The sequence below is a fragment of the Rhipicephalus sanguineus genome, chromosome 9 (assembly GCF_013339695.2).
Source record: "Rhipicephalus sanguineus isolate Rsan-2018 chromosome 9, BIME_Rsan_1.4, whole genome shotgun sequence".
Lineage (NCBI taxonomy): Eukaryota > Metazoa > Arthropoda > Arachnida > Ixodida > Ixodidae > Rhipicephalus > Rhipicephalus sanguineus.
The window spans coordinates 12,666,780-12,683,734 of record NC_051184.2 but is presented as its reverse complement, the minus strand read 5'-3'; the positions used below and the strand labels follow the sequence as shown (position 1 = coordinate 12,683,734).

At 47.6% G+C, this 16,955-nt stretch overlaps 1 protein-coding gene across 2 annotated transcripts in view; it reads left to right on the top strand.

The window, feature by feature from the left end:
* Positions 1–16,743, top strand: part of LOC119404598 (uncharacterized) — a 64,492-nt gene extending 47,749 nt beyond the window's left edge. For both annotated transcript variants that reach the window (XM_037671148.1, XM_037671147.1), the window contains exon 10: positions 16,544–16,743. In XM_037671148.1, the coding sequence (XP_037527076.1) occupies positions 16,544–16,710 (167 nt within the window). In that variant the 3' untranslated portion in view covers positions 16,711–16,743. The remainder of the gene's footprint in view (positions 1–16,543) is intronic.
* The last annotated feature ends 212 nt before the right edge of the window (positions 16,744–16,955 follow it).

Below are 16,955 nucleotides of genomic sequence, written 5' to 3'. Positions count from 1 at the left end.
CAGGAGTTAACTTGAAAATCATGACACGCATATCATGTACAGCATGATTTACATTCCACTCTCATGGTGCGCTCTTGGCCGTTTCGCTAGCTTGATAAACAACGAAATTGGTATCGCGCGACGTGACTCTGTGGCGGACACAAATAACCGGTGGTAACATGAAAATCATGACACGCATGTCATGCACAGTATGACTTACGCACATGGCGCGCTGGCGGCCGTTTTGCTAGCTTGATATACACCAAAATTGGTATCGCGCGACGTGACTCTGTGGCGGACACAAATAACCGGTGGTAACATGAAAATCATGACACGCATGTCATGCACAGTATGACTTACGCACATGGCGCGCTGGCGGCCGTTTCGCTAGCTTGATATACACCAAAATTGGTATCTCGCGACGTAACTGTGTGACGAACATAAATAACAGGAGTTAACTTGAAAATCATGACACGCATATCATGTACAGCATGATTTACATTTCACTCTCATGGTGCGCTCTTGGCCGTTTCGCTAGCTTGATAAACAACGAAATTGGTATCGCGCGACGTGACTCTGTGGCGGACACAAATAACAGGTGGTAACATGAAAATCATGGCACGCATGTCATGCACAGTATGACTTACGTGCCACGCTCATGGCGCGCTGGCGGCCATTTCGCTATTTTGATATACACCAAAATTGGTATCTCGCGACGTAACTGTGTGACGAACATAAATAACAGGAGTTAACTTGAAAATCATGACACGCATATCATGTACAGCATGATTTACATTCCACTCTCATGGTGCGCTCGTGGCCGTTTCGCTAGCTTGATAAACAACGAAATTGGTATGCTCATGCTCATGGTGCATGGTGCATGCTCATGGTGCACTCCCGGCCATTTTGTTTACTGGATATATACCTAAATTGGTATGGCATGACAAGAGTGCGTGACGAACATAAATAGCAGGTCACCCATTGTATATATGTAGCAGAATATATGTTTCATTAGCATGGCATATACCAGATTATACACGCATGCATGTATGACAATCTCGCGATATAAAGCGAACTAGATGTCACGACATGAATGACTTCATAAGCCTCAATGACAAACAAGATGATGTATGCAGCTCTTTGCTGGCTGCTTCGCATTACCTCGATTCCCACACTGCGTAGGATCTGCCGACTTTTTTTGTGTTTTGCAAATATTGACTCTGTGGCGTCGGGCGTCGTATTTTTGTTTCCGTATTCGCTTTACTGCATTTATCATAATTTCAAGTTTTGTTAGTTTTATTTGTATTTTGTATTTTTAGTTTTCATATGTATGTTGAATAAGTTACTTTGTATGTTGAATTTGTTTGTTTGCATACTTTGCTGTTCCTGTTTATCTGTCATAAATCGGACATCACAGCCCCTTAAAAGATTACGAAAGAGGGCGCTCCCTCGTCCACTTTGTGCGGTATCTATGTGCGTTTAGTTCTGAGAGTGTTACCAGCGCCACTCGTAGCTAAGGCGGCGAGTGTGAAACACTATTTTTGCCAGAAAGCGTCACGAGGCAGGACGAAGCCCTTGCTAGGAAAGTGCGAAAGAAGAATTGTTCCAGGAGCTCGCTTATTTGTTAGAAAACCGACATCCACTTAAGCCAAATAAAACATTGGGGACATTATTTGTGGCTTTTTTTAACTGCAATGTAATAATTATAACCCATATTCAAAGGAATCCAAGTAGACGAAGAAGCACCCTTTTCATCTGTGGGATCCGAACCCGCAACCTTATAATTACGGCGACGATTTGCGCTTGCTAACACTCCAGGGATCAAGCTCACGTAAATACCCAACAAAGTGGACGAGGGAGCGCCCTCCGTCGTAGCTTAATTGTTAGAGCATCAGACGCGTAATGCGAAAGTTGTGGGTTCGAATCCCACCGAAAGAAAGCGTGCTTTTTCGCGCCATTTAAGTCCTTTGAATTTAGGTCATATCCATTACACTACAGTTAAAAAATATCAACAAATGACGTACCTATGCTTTCCTTGGCTTGATTGTTGGCTTTCTACGAGCCCCTTAAAGAATGCGGGTCGGAGAAGCTTGGGAGGAAATTTTCCTTTAAAATTAAATTCTTGGGTTTTACGCGCCAGAACCACGAAACGATTATGAAGCATGCTGAGTGTGGGATGTGTTTTAGTTTTGACTACCTTGATGGAAACATATGTGTCATGGCATTTCGGCTACAAGAGAACTGCAGGCCGGTCTAGAAAAGAGCATGCCGTTAAAGAGGTGGTGTCACCAAATTTTGAGGCTATAAAAAGCCGGCTGTAGGCTTCATTAATGAGAACACAATTGTTGTGTTGTGATTGTATTCACCAGTTTCGGTTTCACAATTGTTCGTGATATGTATTCACTGCAGTTTCGGTTTCCCAATTCTGTGAGAATGCCAGGGGGTGCCGCTCTGGCATTCATGTTCAACAGGCGACGTGTAAATAAACGCAGTGTGTGAAGAGTACTCGTTGAGTGTCGACGTTTCGTTCTTCTTCGGCGCTTCGCGCCAAACCGCGTGTTTGTGGCTGGTCGGCGTCCCCGCCGGTCTTCCTCGACTGCTGCTGCGCCGGGACTGCCACCTGTTGTATCGCGATCATGTAGCTATGATCGCGCCCCGCCGTCCAACCGAGGCCCACGCACGGCGTTCGACGAGAGCCCTCGAACAAACGACCACATCAGTCCGACGCCGATGAACAAAGAGCGCGAGGCCCTCTGTTCTTTTATTCTTGTTCCTTTTCCAATGTACAATGTTGTTGGCCGAATGGCCTGTTTCACAACTGTTCCAGTCAGTTAACGGACGTTCGGTGGATTACCACTAGATGACCTCATCAGACATCATCACATCATCCCCTCCTTGAAAAAGGCGCTCTTAGTTATTGAAAGCAGAATAACAACGTTACATCCTAAACAACAAGCATGTCTGAAAATATGACATTCACACACGAAAGTAAAGAAATAATGATAAAAAGATATTGGAAAGGTACTTATCACATTAGAACAACAAAACGAAAGAAAAAGAAACACAACAGACATATTAATGCACCGAGCAGCAAAATTACAAGACCTCGCATCAAGAGGCTAAAAACTACATCTTGTAGTCCTTGGCCCATCTTGGCGGTTGGCGCTTGCGTACTGGACGCCCAGTTTGAGCGTTCGATTCCGCCTGTTCGCTGCTACTGTCAGCTGATGGTGGCATCGCGTTATCTTCCCCCTCCTGGTTGCAGAGGTCTGCAGTGGTAGATGGCAGGTATTCAGGCGTTGGTAGATCTACCTCAGTCAGAGTATTTCTGTGCGGAATATTTGTGGCATTATGGGTAACATCAGAGCCTTCGTCGGTGAGCGGGCAGCCGAAATAGCGAGCTAGTCCGGCATATGAATAATCTGGGTGTGGAAGGCATTCATCAGTCGCTGCACGCGGCGGTATTCGCACTAATTTCGAAACATTCCAAGTCTTACCGTCACTAAGTAGAAATGAGTTTTGACCTCTCCTTTGCATGACTTGAAAGGGGCCTAAGTATTTGTTTGTACCTGTTCGGTGTGACCGAACTTTAACAAAATCCCCAACTTGTACTAAGGGGTACTTGGCGCCTCTACGCTTATCGACATAGGCTTTCATCTGTTGCTGCTTACTCTCTATTCTGTTGCGAGTTTGCGATTTCAGGAATGAACTGTCCTCTGATTGCGCTCCATTATGGGACTGATTGGTAGTTACGTTCTGCGGCAGATTTGGTTTTCGGAACTTTGAGTCCGCGTTACTCAAATCCAATTTTGTTCGAGGCTGTCGGCCATGTAAAAGTACTGCGGGAGAAACTCCCGTTGTCGCATGTGGTGAAAATCGATACAAGGCTAGATACTCCAGAACGGTCTGTTTCACTTGTTTGCCTTCCAGCTGTGCGACCTGTATTGCTTCCTTCAGTACTCTATTAAACCGTTCGATTAAGCCATTGGATTGCGGATAATAATTCGATGATTTGCAGTGCTGAATGCCTCTTTCCTTTAGAAAATCCTGGAACGGTTTGGAAATGAATTGAGGACCATTGTCGGTAACGATTTGGCTTGGGAATCCCTCTCTGCTGAAGAGAGATTTAAGAAAATCCATGACGTCGTGCGATGTCGTGGAGGAAGTAAAACATACTTCCGGCCATCGAGAGTAATAATCCATGACAGTAATTGCATAAGTTGGACTGGGTGTGATGTTCAAGGGTCCGACTATATCCATGGCTAACTTTTGCCAGGGCTGATCTGGCCAAGGAACAGGTTGTAAAGGCGCAAAGGCCGGTTTGGCCGACTTATCTGCTGACTGACATATGAGACAATTTTTGACACATTCCTCGACTTGCCTATCTAAATGAGGCCACCAGTATCTCTCTCTTAGAAGTTCCTTTGTGCGGACTATGCCAGGATGCAATTCATGTGCCAACTGCAAAAAAGTGGAGCGAAGCACTTCGGGAATTACTATGCGATCTGCGCGCATTAGAAGACCATCTACCAGGGACAATTCATCTTGAATGTGAAAAAATGGGATCAGGTCAGCCGATAGCGCCTTCTTATGTAACCAGCCTTTACTGAGTTGCTGAATTACTTTAGTCAACGTAGGGTCATTGGCTGTAGCAGCCTGTACGGTAGCTTTGTCAACTGCCGAAGTTACCAGCGACACTATTTCTTCTTCTTCCTCAGTACTGGCGTTATGTTCGCTGATGGGCAGTCTTGACAAAGCGTCTGCAACGTTATTTTGCGTGCCTCTGCAATACTCTATTTGAAAGTTGTAATACAGTAACCGAGCTGTCCATCGAGAAATGCGTAATGGTCGACGACCAGAATCTCCAGCTGATAGTAAAGCAACTAATGCTTGGTGATCGGTTCTGAGTGTAAAGCGTCTACCCCACAGATACACGTGCCATTTTTCGCAAGCGAATAAACACGCAAGCGCTTCACGTTCCCCTACTGAATATTTCCTTTCAGCCGGTGAGAGGGCGCGTGATGCAAAGGCCACTGTGTGAAGATGTGATCCCTCCTTTTGCTGTAAGACCGCTCCTAACCCGACGTCCGACGCGTCCGTAGTGACTATGACAGGTAGCTGAGGGTTGAACATCTGCACAACAGGTTTGCATGCCAACCTCTCTTTCAACTGGTCAAAGCCCTTCTGAGCTTCAGCCGTCCATTCGAATGACTGACCTTGTCGGAGCATTTTGCGCAACGGTTCCACCAAATCTGCATAATGATGTAGGAACTTGGCATAGTAGCCGGTCAATCCTAGGAATGACTGAAGGGACTTGATGTCATGTGGTGCAGGTGCACTAACTATCGCTTTAATTTTTGATTCCATGGGAGAGAGACCTTCAGCCGAAATGTTGTGTCCCAAAAATGTTAGTTCTCGCACTGCGAAAACGCATTTATGATTCAATTTCATCCCTGTGTTGTAAATGCGTGATAGCACTTCCTTCAAGTTGCGGTCGTGCTCCGACTTGGTCCTTCCCCAAACCAAAATGTCATCTAAATAACAGACTACGTTAGCCCAACCCTTCAAAACATTTGACATAAGCTTTTGAAACGTAGCTGGGGCGGAAGCTAGTCCAAAACACACTCTTTTAAATCTAAATAGTCCCTCATGAGAAATGAATGTTGTCAACTCACGACTGTTTTCTGTAAGTCCTACTTGATGGTATGCCGAGGCTAAGTCCAGCTTTGAGAACCATGTGGCTCCGGCGAGCAGTTGCAGAAGCTCCTCGGTATGCGGAAGAGGGTAACCGTCGACTACGATGGCCTTGTTGGGTTCCCGCAAGTCCACACACAGGCGCAGCGATCCATCCTTCTTTTTCACTACCACTAGTGGAGACACCCACTCCGATGCGTCGACGCGTTCGATTATGTCTTCGTGTTCCAAGCGTGCTAGTTCGTCAGAGACCTGCTGTCTGAGTGCCAGAGGAAGGCGTCTCAGTTTGGCACTCACGGGAGTTACATCCGGTCGGCGTTTGATCTGATGCACGTAGTCTTTGACAAATCCAAGGCCTTCTGAAAACAGTGCTTCAAATCCTGGAGGCGTGTTTTCCGGAAGCTCCAAATGATTTGTAGTAGTGTGAAGGCAAGTCAGGGTTGAGCCTACAATATTAATTTGTAGCTTCTGGATGGCGTCAAGGCCGAGCAGCGAAGTACCTTTCTGTGTAACGTAAAATGTCACAGTTGCTTGAGTACCGCTGTATTCGATCTCCGCTTCGAAGGTGCCGAGACTAGGAATCAACTTGCCAGAATAGTCCCGAAGACCCAGCGCTGAAGGAGACAAGGTGCAAAATCTTGCAAAATATTTCTGAAAATCGGCGTTATTTACGAGGGATACGGCAGCGCCAGTATCCACAAGAAGAGGAAGCGTATTTCCTTTAAATGTTATGCGGACGACGATTTCCTTCTTGTAACGTGGCAGTTCTACGCCAAGAACATGTGGAGAATTCAGGACAACATGTTCTTCTACAGTGGAGACAGCGGCTTGCGACGCTCCCACTTCTGCGGACTGTTGTTGACGGCAAACAACTGCAAAATGTCCAATCTTCCCACATTTGTGGCACTGTTGACTGCGGGCTGGGCAGTTTCTTGCATTTGCTTTGTGCTTCATGGAACCGCAACGGTAGCAAAAGGATCGACGACCGTTATCTTGGTTGCTTCTGGCACCTTCTTCTGCTGCACGGACGCCATGGCGTAAGCCCGCTGCTGCGTAGTTGCGTCGAACGCTATCTGGCTCATGAACGGGCGCGCGAAATCCAGAAGATGCTTGAAGGACACACTGCTCATCTAGCGTCCGATTTTGCACTGCAGATTCGTCGATGCGTTGGACTGGTGCTCCATCATAAACAGCGTTAGCTTGCTGTATTGCTTCCAAAGCTTTGCCGATTTCTTCAGCCTTGGCCAATGTAAGTGTTCGGCCAGCGTTCAAGAAACGCTCGCGCAACGCTGGGCTGGAGACTCCTTCAACGACTTGATCACGTATGCGTTCGTCGAATGTCGAACCAAATTCACAAGTCAACGCCAGTTGTTTGAGTTCAGCGACATACTGGGTGAAAGGCTCGCCCGGCAGTTGCAGCCTCCTGCAGAACTGATGCCGCTCAACGATGAAATTTGTTGCATCCTCGAAGAGCAGGTTTAAGTTATTCAGTAACTCCGTGTAGTCGTCCGATTCTCCCGTGCGACGCTCAGATGTCGAAACCGGTGCAGTTGAAACTTGAGGTTGCGGGGCTGTGGGCGTTGCGTCTGTAGGGACGCTGGCTGCTGCTGCTTGCTTCACTTCTTCATTGTTAAAGTACTGACGCTGTCCCTCCGCTCCGAGCGATGTCAGGAGAAGAGCCGCTTTTCGCTCTGCTGACCAGTCGCTGCCTCCGACCGACACAAGGTACGCCTTGAAAAGCTTTAGCCATCGCTTCCACGGCACTGGAGGGTTACCAGGTGCAGATAAGAACGGTGCTGGAGCTACGACTGACATCATTCCAGAAGAGGCACGAGTGACGCACACAGGAAACTGAAGTCAAGCGTAAATAATTGTAAACTGAAGCGTTGCACTCACAGGTTTTTTCTCGTCGCCATTTTGTTGTATCGCGATCATGTAGCTATGATCGCGCCCCGCCGTCCAACCGAGGCCCACGCACGGCGTTCGACGAGAGCCCTCGAACAAACGACCACATCAGTCCGACGCCGATGAACAAAGAGCGCGAGGCCCTCTGTTCTTTTATTCTTGTTCCTTTTCCAATGTACAATGTTGTTGGCCGAATGGCCTGTTTCACAACTGTTCCAGTCAGTTAACGGACGTTCGGTGGATTACCACTAGATGACCTCATCAGACATCATCACACCACCCACAACACAGCAATGGCGACGAGGACTTGTAAGAACCACATTTCATTCTCGGTGTTCGTCTTTTTCTGCCTTGCAACGAACCCGCACAGCTAAGCCTACACGCTCTTCTTTGTTCTCAGCATGGCGGCTGCGGCGTTTTGAGGAGATTCTACTGCCGTCCGTTTCTTCTTTCCGGTCTTCATCGCTTCGCTTTCTTCTTCTTCGACATGGCGTCTCCCATTCCCCCGCCTTTGTTTCTTTCTTCGCCCTGGGACCCTCCAATCCCGTGGTCGGATTGGAAATTAATTTTTCAGGCTTACGCCGACGCTGCCGGGGAGGACGCCACCAAGCCCGAGCGTCGCAAAGTCCTTCTCCGAAATGCATTAGCAGGGGTGGAAGTGCTGCGCCATTGCGCCAGGCTGCGCCAATCCGCTTCTGCTGCGCCATCCTGCTCCAAAACGCAATATTGCGCTGAAACTGCTCCCAAGCGGTCTTTGGTGCACGGCCTCCGCGATGGGCTCCGGTGCGCTGCCGGAACCGATCACCGAGGCTACGTTTGGTGCCTTCATGTGCCGCTGTCATCCGTGTCATGGCGCGCCTATGCGAGCTTATATCATCATCACATCCCTTGGCGCGCTCTCGTGACGTCGTCGAAGGCGCAAGAAAGCTAGCGAGCCTGTACAGGAGCTAGCTACAAGAAAACAACGTTTTTAGATTCAAGAAAGTGGGTTGTCCGGCCGTATTTCGATGGCGCTGGCGGCAACGAAGTTTTTTGGCGCGATGCGCGCACGAGGCGGTTGCTGTCATCATGGCCGGGGATTGCGAACATGAATAAAAGTAACTGCGTTGACGCTTCATAATGTCGAAAAGGTTCTATTTACTGCGAATATTTAATTTGATGTGAAGCCATGAGGATAGTGCGAGCAGCTGCCGCGGACGTAAACGCCCGACCATTATTTAGAAACTTTGCATTAAGGAAACTGTATATAGCTGAGTGTGTAAGATGAATTTTGTGTCATAAGTCTGCATGAGATAGAAAAATTTGTTTTATCCGTTTGCGGTCAATGAAGCGACTACCAACCGCGAAACCACTCACAAGGCTTCGGTATGTGTAAGTCGGTTGGACCATTTCCGAAACTCATTTTCTTTAGTGAGAGCGTGCCATGTGGAGAATTTTTTGCATTGCACACAAGCCCTTAGACGTTATAAATGCAGCATGTAAACGCGCTCGTGCGGCGACGAGCTTTGTCTCGCCAGTGCGATTGGTCGCGTTGTTCGATTTTAGCTCGTCAGAAGCTGCGCTCGGCTCGTGGTTGAGCACGCTGTAGCTCGTACCACCCGCTCGCCGCCGTTGCTGTGTGTGGTTTGGTACTTGAGGTGGCGAGAGAAGAAATATTCAGAAAAGAATAAGATAGACACTTGGAACGCTTATTACTCAGACGAATGTGAGGTAGTACGAAAACAGAACCACGCGATACAAATTGTGCGCTTGCGACATCTAGTATCATCGCACCTCATGTGCCATATTTGCGTGCATATAACCGACACCAATAATTGACAAATCTTGGAAGGGAACTTGAAGGGAAAAGGTGGAACCGCATGGCGCCGTTTTTGGCGTGATTTACGCGCGTTTGGAGGGACGCGCGTGTTTTTTGACGAACGCCTTCGCGAAATCGCACTGTTGTGTCCCGAATCGCATGATTTCATGCGCGACTCACGCGTGGTCGGAGGGTCCCGCGCGTCATTTTGACGAACGCCGTCTCAAGATCGCACCGCCGCGTCTTCCTACTGTTCCTACTCGAAAACGCCTCGCGCGCAGGGTTGCCAGGTCGAAAACACAAAAAATAGCCAGGAAATTGGAAAAAACAGCCAGAAACTAGCCAACATGAGCCAATGGCAGTAAAAGTAGCCAAAAGTAGCCACGCGTGAGCGAAAACAACTGCGACGTTTTTATTTAAATGACTAAATGCGAGAGTCTTTTCGTGGGGATGTACAGTACGGTCCACTCTTAGAGGGAACACGCGAGCGCGTGGCCGGCTCTCCACAGAGCGCTAACTGCTGGCGAGATTTGTAAATGCAGCGCATGCGTACAGATTCATTACGGCGGTGCGTGCACCGCGTCGTCTGCTACTTCTATATGCGCCAGCGCTCGACGTGTAACGATTCTTACGGACTTTTGTTTTCCAAGTTATGAGCAAGTGATACCAACTCTGCCTTCCGCTTGTTGAAGAGGCAGTTATTTTATTGTCGGAAAGGCACGCTTAGTATATATGTTCGCTGCATCATGCTTCAATTTCCTTGTCTGTTATCAATAGTGGCCACTTGTTGTAGCAATGTGTGAAAAATGTATAACTGGCTTGCGCAAGCCCTTGGTGCTCTTTTTCTTGCACAAGTTGACTTTTTTTTTCATTTAAAAGAGTACGGACGTGCACTAACACACCAGCTTTGTATCCTTCAAAAGTCTTGTAGCTAGTTCTTGCCCCATATATCTGTCGCGAAAAGTATAATCAACAAGATGTCTCCTTCAAGTATACATTCAGGTAATGTTCTGTGCACGCCTTATTTCATTGTGCGCAGGTGTTGTTGTAACAGAATAATCTTGTAAAAAAAAATAGTCGATCTTAGTAGCTTCTGCGCATGATGCTTTCAGCGAGCCTAGAAACCAGTCCAGTTAAACCTTGCGAAAGAGTGCAGCAATAAACAAATGCGCCCGTGTACTTAGGTTTAGATGCACGTTAAAGAACCCCAGGTGGTCGAAATTTCCGGAGCCCTCCACTACGGCGTCTCTCATAATCATATCGTGGTTTTGGGACGTTAAACCGCAGATATTATTATTATTATTAATAAACAAATGCGGATATTTGTTTTTCTGCCTGTTGAATGCAGAGTTACGGCTAGATAAATCGCACCCCGAAAAAACGGAACCGCTTTCTAGCGCATTCCAGGAATTGTCTGGCGCGTGGGTGAAGCAGCAGACGACGCCGGGCGCGCGCCGCCCTTACAAGCGTATGCGCATGCGCCGCATTTACAAATCTCGCCGCTAGTCAGCGCCGCGCGGGCTGTCAGCCACGCGCTCGCTTGTTCCCTCTAGGAGTGGACCGTACTGTACATAAGAACAGCGAAAACTCTTCAAAATCATAATTGTTGGTATTAAAGCATAAATTAATGTCTATAGCAATCATTTCTTTAGCGATGACGAACTTTCATGCGCTGTTCTGGAAATGACATCACCTTACGCACCGGGCGTGACTTTTCCTAAAAAAACTAGAGCTACCGGCCTTGTGGCTACAACAAAAATGATGAATGCACGAGTGTGGTCAAAGTCACAGTTTCTGGGATTGAAGCATAAATTGTAGTCACTTTCCCAATAGTTTCTCACGTGAGGACGAATTCCGAGGAGTTCTTATTCTCGAGTTGCAGTCCGTACCTAATTCAAAAAAATAACATAGATAGTTCGTGGAATATCCCATTTGTAATGTCGATGAGTGCAGACTTTCCTGGATGCTGAGTGCTTTCGATTGTCGTGTCCACTTCCAATTAGTTTCAAGGGATGTTCAGCAATAGATCCTTAGCAAAATGAGGCCCGGCGCAACAGTTTTCACCCGAGGCTAAGCAACGTATCCAAAAATATTTTGTTTTGTGTAATTCAGGCGCACAATTGAAAATCAGGGGCTGGAAACACGCGTTCGACGGCATGTTTTCACACTGCATACTTGAAAGCCAGTGGCCACGACGCCACAAGATATTGACAATTTGGTTCAAATCTTGGGAACTTGAAAGTAGCCAAAAAGGTAGCCAAGTAGCCAAGACGTTTTTTCTGCCGCCACCGGCCTAGAACAGTAGCCAAATTGGCGCAAAGTAGCCAAACCTGGCAACCCTGCTCGCGCGGCGCGTCGCTCGCTCGTCCGACAAGCGGAGTTTAGGGTACGGTTTAGGGTGCAGACGCGTGTCACGGCCGGGCTAGACCGCACGCGTACGGTCTAGCCCGGCCGTGCGCGTGTTTGCTTCGTTTCTTCCAGTGCCTCCAGACTGCGCTGACCTCCGCGCATTTCGAAGGAACAATTTCAAGCCGGCGTAAGCTTTCGACGAAAATGTAGCAACCCGGCAAACGCGGCGCGAAAACGCCGCTGCTGAAAAACGTTCATTACCATGAACGTTTTTCATTTGTCTGTCTAGTCAAGTGTAGCTATTCAAAACATCGCTTATCTCGTTTTCCTGAGTCATTGCGCTATCACAGCTGTGATGTTTTAAAAATAACACGTGCGTGCGTGTGTGTGTGTGTGTGTGTGTGTGTGTGTGTGTGTGTGTGTGTGTGTGTGTGTGTGTGTGTGTGTATCATTTGTGTTAAGTGTGGTTGGTTCATCAGTATTGAATGTTTTCTAAAATAGTTTGAATTTCTAGTGTTTACCAGAAATAAAAAATTAAACAACAATGATGTTTGACCCTAGAATTCTGCTCCAAAACTAACTTGCATTGCTCCAAAACACACATTTTGGTGCTCCAAAGCAGCATTATGCCTGCTCCCTGAGCTGCTCTAAAACACTCAGGCCCGCTTCCACCCCTGCATTAGGCCATGCCAGACTAAAGCTCTTCTATACTCTTAAGGGCCCGCTCACGCTAGCGGCACGGCAGCTCGCCGTTTGACGTTCTCAGGCTGCCGTGCGCAGAATAGGTCCGAGACCCATGTTCTCGCCGTCCTCCGTCTGCCGCAGAGCGACGTGGCCAATCAGCTATGGAGGAGCGGTTGCCATGACTACGACGCGCCGCGTCGTCTGCGTCTGCCGCGGGACGCTTCGAGCTGCTTGCTTTTTGCTCCTCGTTTTTCACGTTAGAAGTGCGCACGTTGTCCGTGTCGTTGCCAGGCATGGTTCCAGCACTCAGTAGAGCGTTTTAGTCTGTCCGGCATTAAAAAAAGCGTCGCGTAAAACCAAATAGTGTCCCCAAGCTGGCGCCAGGTCCAAGTGGCGCCAGCTATGGAGGATTAGAAACAACTAACAGACGCGCAATCTATGTCCTCCGAGCATTCGGAAGCGCCCATTTCGAGTCGCTAAGCCTACAGTATCGATTATATGACTACGACTCTCAAAAACGAGGCCGAATTGGCACGAATACTTTGCTGTCGAAGCTTAAGGACATGAATCTAAAGCAAATGGAAGCATTAGTTCGAAGCTTACACGCTACAGAGCGCACGGCGGCCACTTGATAGATTCGAGGTGGACGACAACCGCTTTTGGCAGTGCGGCCATGTTTTTCGGAGGCTCGCCGGTATCGCCGGCAAGGGACAGTGCAAGGGACAGTGTTGAAAATAATCCACATGGCAGAGAAGTTCAAGAAAGAAAACTGCTCAGTAGGCAACAGGCATAACAAGGAGGTGGTTTATCTGTGGCCAAGCCATGAAGTTGCCCATCACTCGACCAATTCTGGGCACAAAGGCAAAACTGTTTGCCATCAACAATAGGGACGTCCAGCCAGATGGTGGTCAGGTACAGTGTTTCGAAGAGAAGCACAGCATTGTTTATAAAGCTGCAAGGGAGCTTCACTTGACGTGGAAGTGAACGGAAGTGGATGGAGGAAACGCTGCGCTGCACCTCTGACAGCTCTGTTGATGTATGTCATGGCGACAAAGCAGGACCGTTCTTTCAGATGTTGCCGCCCAAGACACATGCAGTCGAAGGAGAGATGTCTAAAGGCCTCACTTTGTTTTCACGAGGGACGTTCAGCTGCACTTTGTGGAGCACGTGGATGCCTTGGAGAAGGTTGTCAGCAAGTTTTGCATAAAACAAACAAGGATGCAGGGTTTTCTCATGCAAGCCAGTCAGAAGGAATTATTGGTGACATTCTTGTGCCAGTCTCACCCCAGCATTTTTTTCTAGATTTCTCAGGCTGATCATGCTGCTGCGGCAACCTTCTCACATTTTTCAGGACAACTTCTGGAGCGACCAAAATGTTGCCATGGCGTAACGCCAACAAAAAGTTGCGGCTTGTTACACGCAGTCAGAGTGTGCAGGAAGCAGAGGTAAACGAGTCAGCACAGTCCGTAACCATATTGAGAGGTAGTGCTTTCTCACAAAGGTTTCTGTGATCCCTATGTGTTGTAATCGACATATTTGCACAGCGCTACGTGAACGAGGACGTATGAAAGGACACAACACAGGCGCTGACTTCAACTGAATTTTATTAGCGAAAACGCTAGAAATGTATACAGCTGATAACATCAGCACCAACGCACAAACCTATTGCATCAAAGCCAGATACGCGATTTCCTTTTTGGTTAGGGCAACTGATGGCATGCTTACACAGAGGCCACCCAGCTGTTGGATTTGATTAGCTTCTATGATTTCGCGTGTAAGCTGCTCGCGGTGTTTCGCGACAACGGCGCACTTTTCAAATTCTGGTTTACACCCACAATCTCTACAATGTATGCCGAGATGACCTTGAACAGCTGTGGTGACATGATAGTAATGCTCTTTTAAACGCTCGTTCAAGCATCTGCCCGTTTGCACAACGTACTTCTTACCACAAGACAACGGGATCAAGTACACAACACCCACAGCGCATGCTACAAACTGCCTCTTGTGTTTTGTTATGCAAACGCTCTTTCGAGTGGCTTGAGTATACACGCGCTTACAAAGCATTGATAGTTTTTCCGGAGCTGAGAATACAACCGTAACGTCTACCTTGTCCCCTATCTTTTTCAGGTTGTGCGACATTTTATGCAGGTAGGGGAGCACCGCGACTCGCTTATTATCTTGGTGCAATTCAAGAAAAATAAAGAATCTGAATCTGAATCTCTAGCGGCACAGCTCGCTGGTGCTTCACCTCCCTGTTTAATGGTCCTAAGCATTTTTTTCTGCTACCGAAACCAGCACAGGCTCAGGAAAGCCGGCACTTGTCAGACGGGAAGCCTGCTCAAGAAAGCTGCATTTCAAAGAGTGGCCGCAAGTTTTCCCAAGAGCGTTGGTGAAGCAAAGATTTGCAATGTGACTTTTTACAAGCTTTGAATGAGCTGACAGATACGGTAGAAGTGGCTTGCTTCCTCGGGGCTCGTACTTCCAGCACAGGTGATCGCTAGAAATGCTTAATCGCAAATCTAAAAACCTTAACGAGGCATCCTGCGGCAGCTCATGCGTCAGGATTAGTGGTGACATGCACTCTTTAAAATCAGTGCTGGAAGTACGAGCCCCGAGAAAGCAAGCCACTTCTACCGTATTTGTCAGCTCATTCAAAGCTTGTAAAAGTGGCATTGCAAATCTTTGCTTCACCAACGCTCTTAGGAAATTTGCGGCCACTCTTTGAAATGCAGCTTTCTTGAGCAGGCTTCCCGTCTGACAAGTGCAGGCTTTCCTGAGCCTGTGCTGGTTTCGGTAGCAGAAAAAAATGCTTAGGACCATTAAACAGGGAGGTGAAGCACCAGCGAGCTGTGCCGCTAGAGATTCAGATTCTTTATTTTTCTTGAATTGCACCAAGATAATAAGCGAGTCGCGGTGCTCCCCTACCTGCATAAAATTTCGCACAACCTGAAAAAGATAGGGGACAAGGTAGACGTTACGGTTGTATTCTCAGCTCCGGAAAAACTATCAATGCTTTGTAAGCGCGTGTATACTCAAGCCACCCGAAAGAGCGTTTGCATAACAAAACACAAGAGGCAGTTTGTAGAACTTTTTGCTGGGCTAGTTGGTGCATGTTTAACGAAAGGAATCAGGCGCAAAAGAGACGAACACAAGAAGTGACATGGACGAACGCCTTCTGACAACAGGCGTTCGTCCATGTCACTTCTTGTGTTCGTCTCTTTTGCTCCTGATTCCTTTCGTTAAATAGGCAGTTTGTAGCATGCGCTGTGGGTGTTGTGTACTTGATCCCGTTGTCTTGTGGTAAGAAGTACGTGGTGCAAACGGGCAGATGCTTGAACGAGCGTTTAAAAGAGCATTACTATCATGTCACCACAGCTGTTCAAGGTCATCTCGGCATACATTGTAGAGATTGTGGGTGTAAACCAGAATTTGAAAAGTGCGCCGTTGTCGCGAAACACCGCGAGCAGCTTACACGCGAAATCATAGAAGCTAATCAAATCCAACAGCTGGGTGGCCTCTGTGTAAGCATGCCATCAGTTGCCCTAACCAAAAAGGAAATCGCGTATCTGGCTTTGATGCAATAGGTTTGTGCGTTGGTGCTGGTGTTATCAGCTGTATACATTTCTAGCGTTTTCGCTAATAAAATTCAGTTGAAGTCAGCGCCTGTGTTGTGTCCTTTCATACGTCCTCGTTCACGTAGCGCTGTGCAAATATGTCGATTACAAATCACCAACTAGCCCATGCTATGTGTCCCTATGTGTTGCTTTCTTTCATGCAACCCAGTTATTGTTGGTTGTAAAAATGGAAATTTCTTGGGACTTGAATATTGTTCTAAGTGAGTTTGACTGTGTGTGTGTGTGTGTGGTTGGGTGTGCATGTGTCTAGAGAGTGAGTAAAATTGGGTTGAGGATGGGCTCCACATGAAGGGTGGGGGGTAAATTTCTGCTCCTGAACGATCGCAGCACTAGGGTAATAATATTCATTGTCGCAAACTGTAGTACGATATAAAGGTATCGAATATGAGACCTGTAAAATGACAGCCACATGAGGCAGCATCTGGTGCTCATCGTGCATAAAGCCCCTGAGAAGTTGTGTGTAGAGTGTGTATAATCGTGTGTGTGCTTACATTTGCAGTCGTGTGGAACCCATGGGCTAGAATGGCAGATGAACTGGAAGACATGGACGCAGAGGAGTACCTGCACATGCTGTGCGTGGAACCTGGTCATGTGGCCCGGCCAGTTCATCTGGAACCCTCTCAGTGCTTCCGTGCCACCTGCACGTTCACAGCTTGCGATGGATAGCCGTGGCCGAATAAATAGCCAGCTGCTGTCAAACAGCTATAGGCATGTTCCATACAGCTGACATGTCTAAACGGTTCTTAAAGTCTTGCGTCAGCAGCATCTTATATCGTGCCTACAAAGCGAAGAGGCACCTGACCTCGGCCAGTCAGCTTTAGATTTAGAATTTGCAGGTACTCTTCTTTTTTACAGAGAATCTGATCTGGATTGATGCAACCAAGAACGTGAACGTATATATAGACACATAA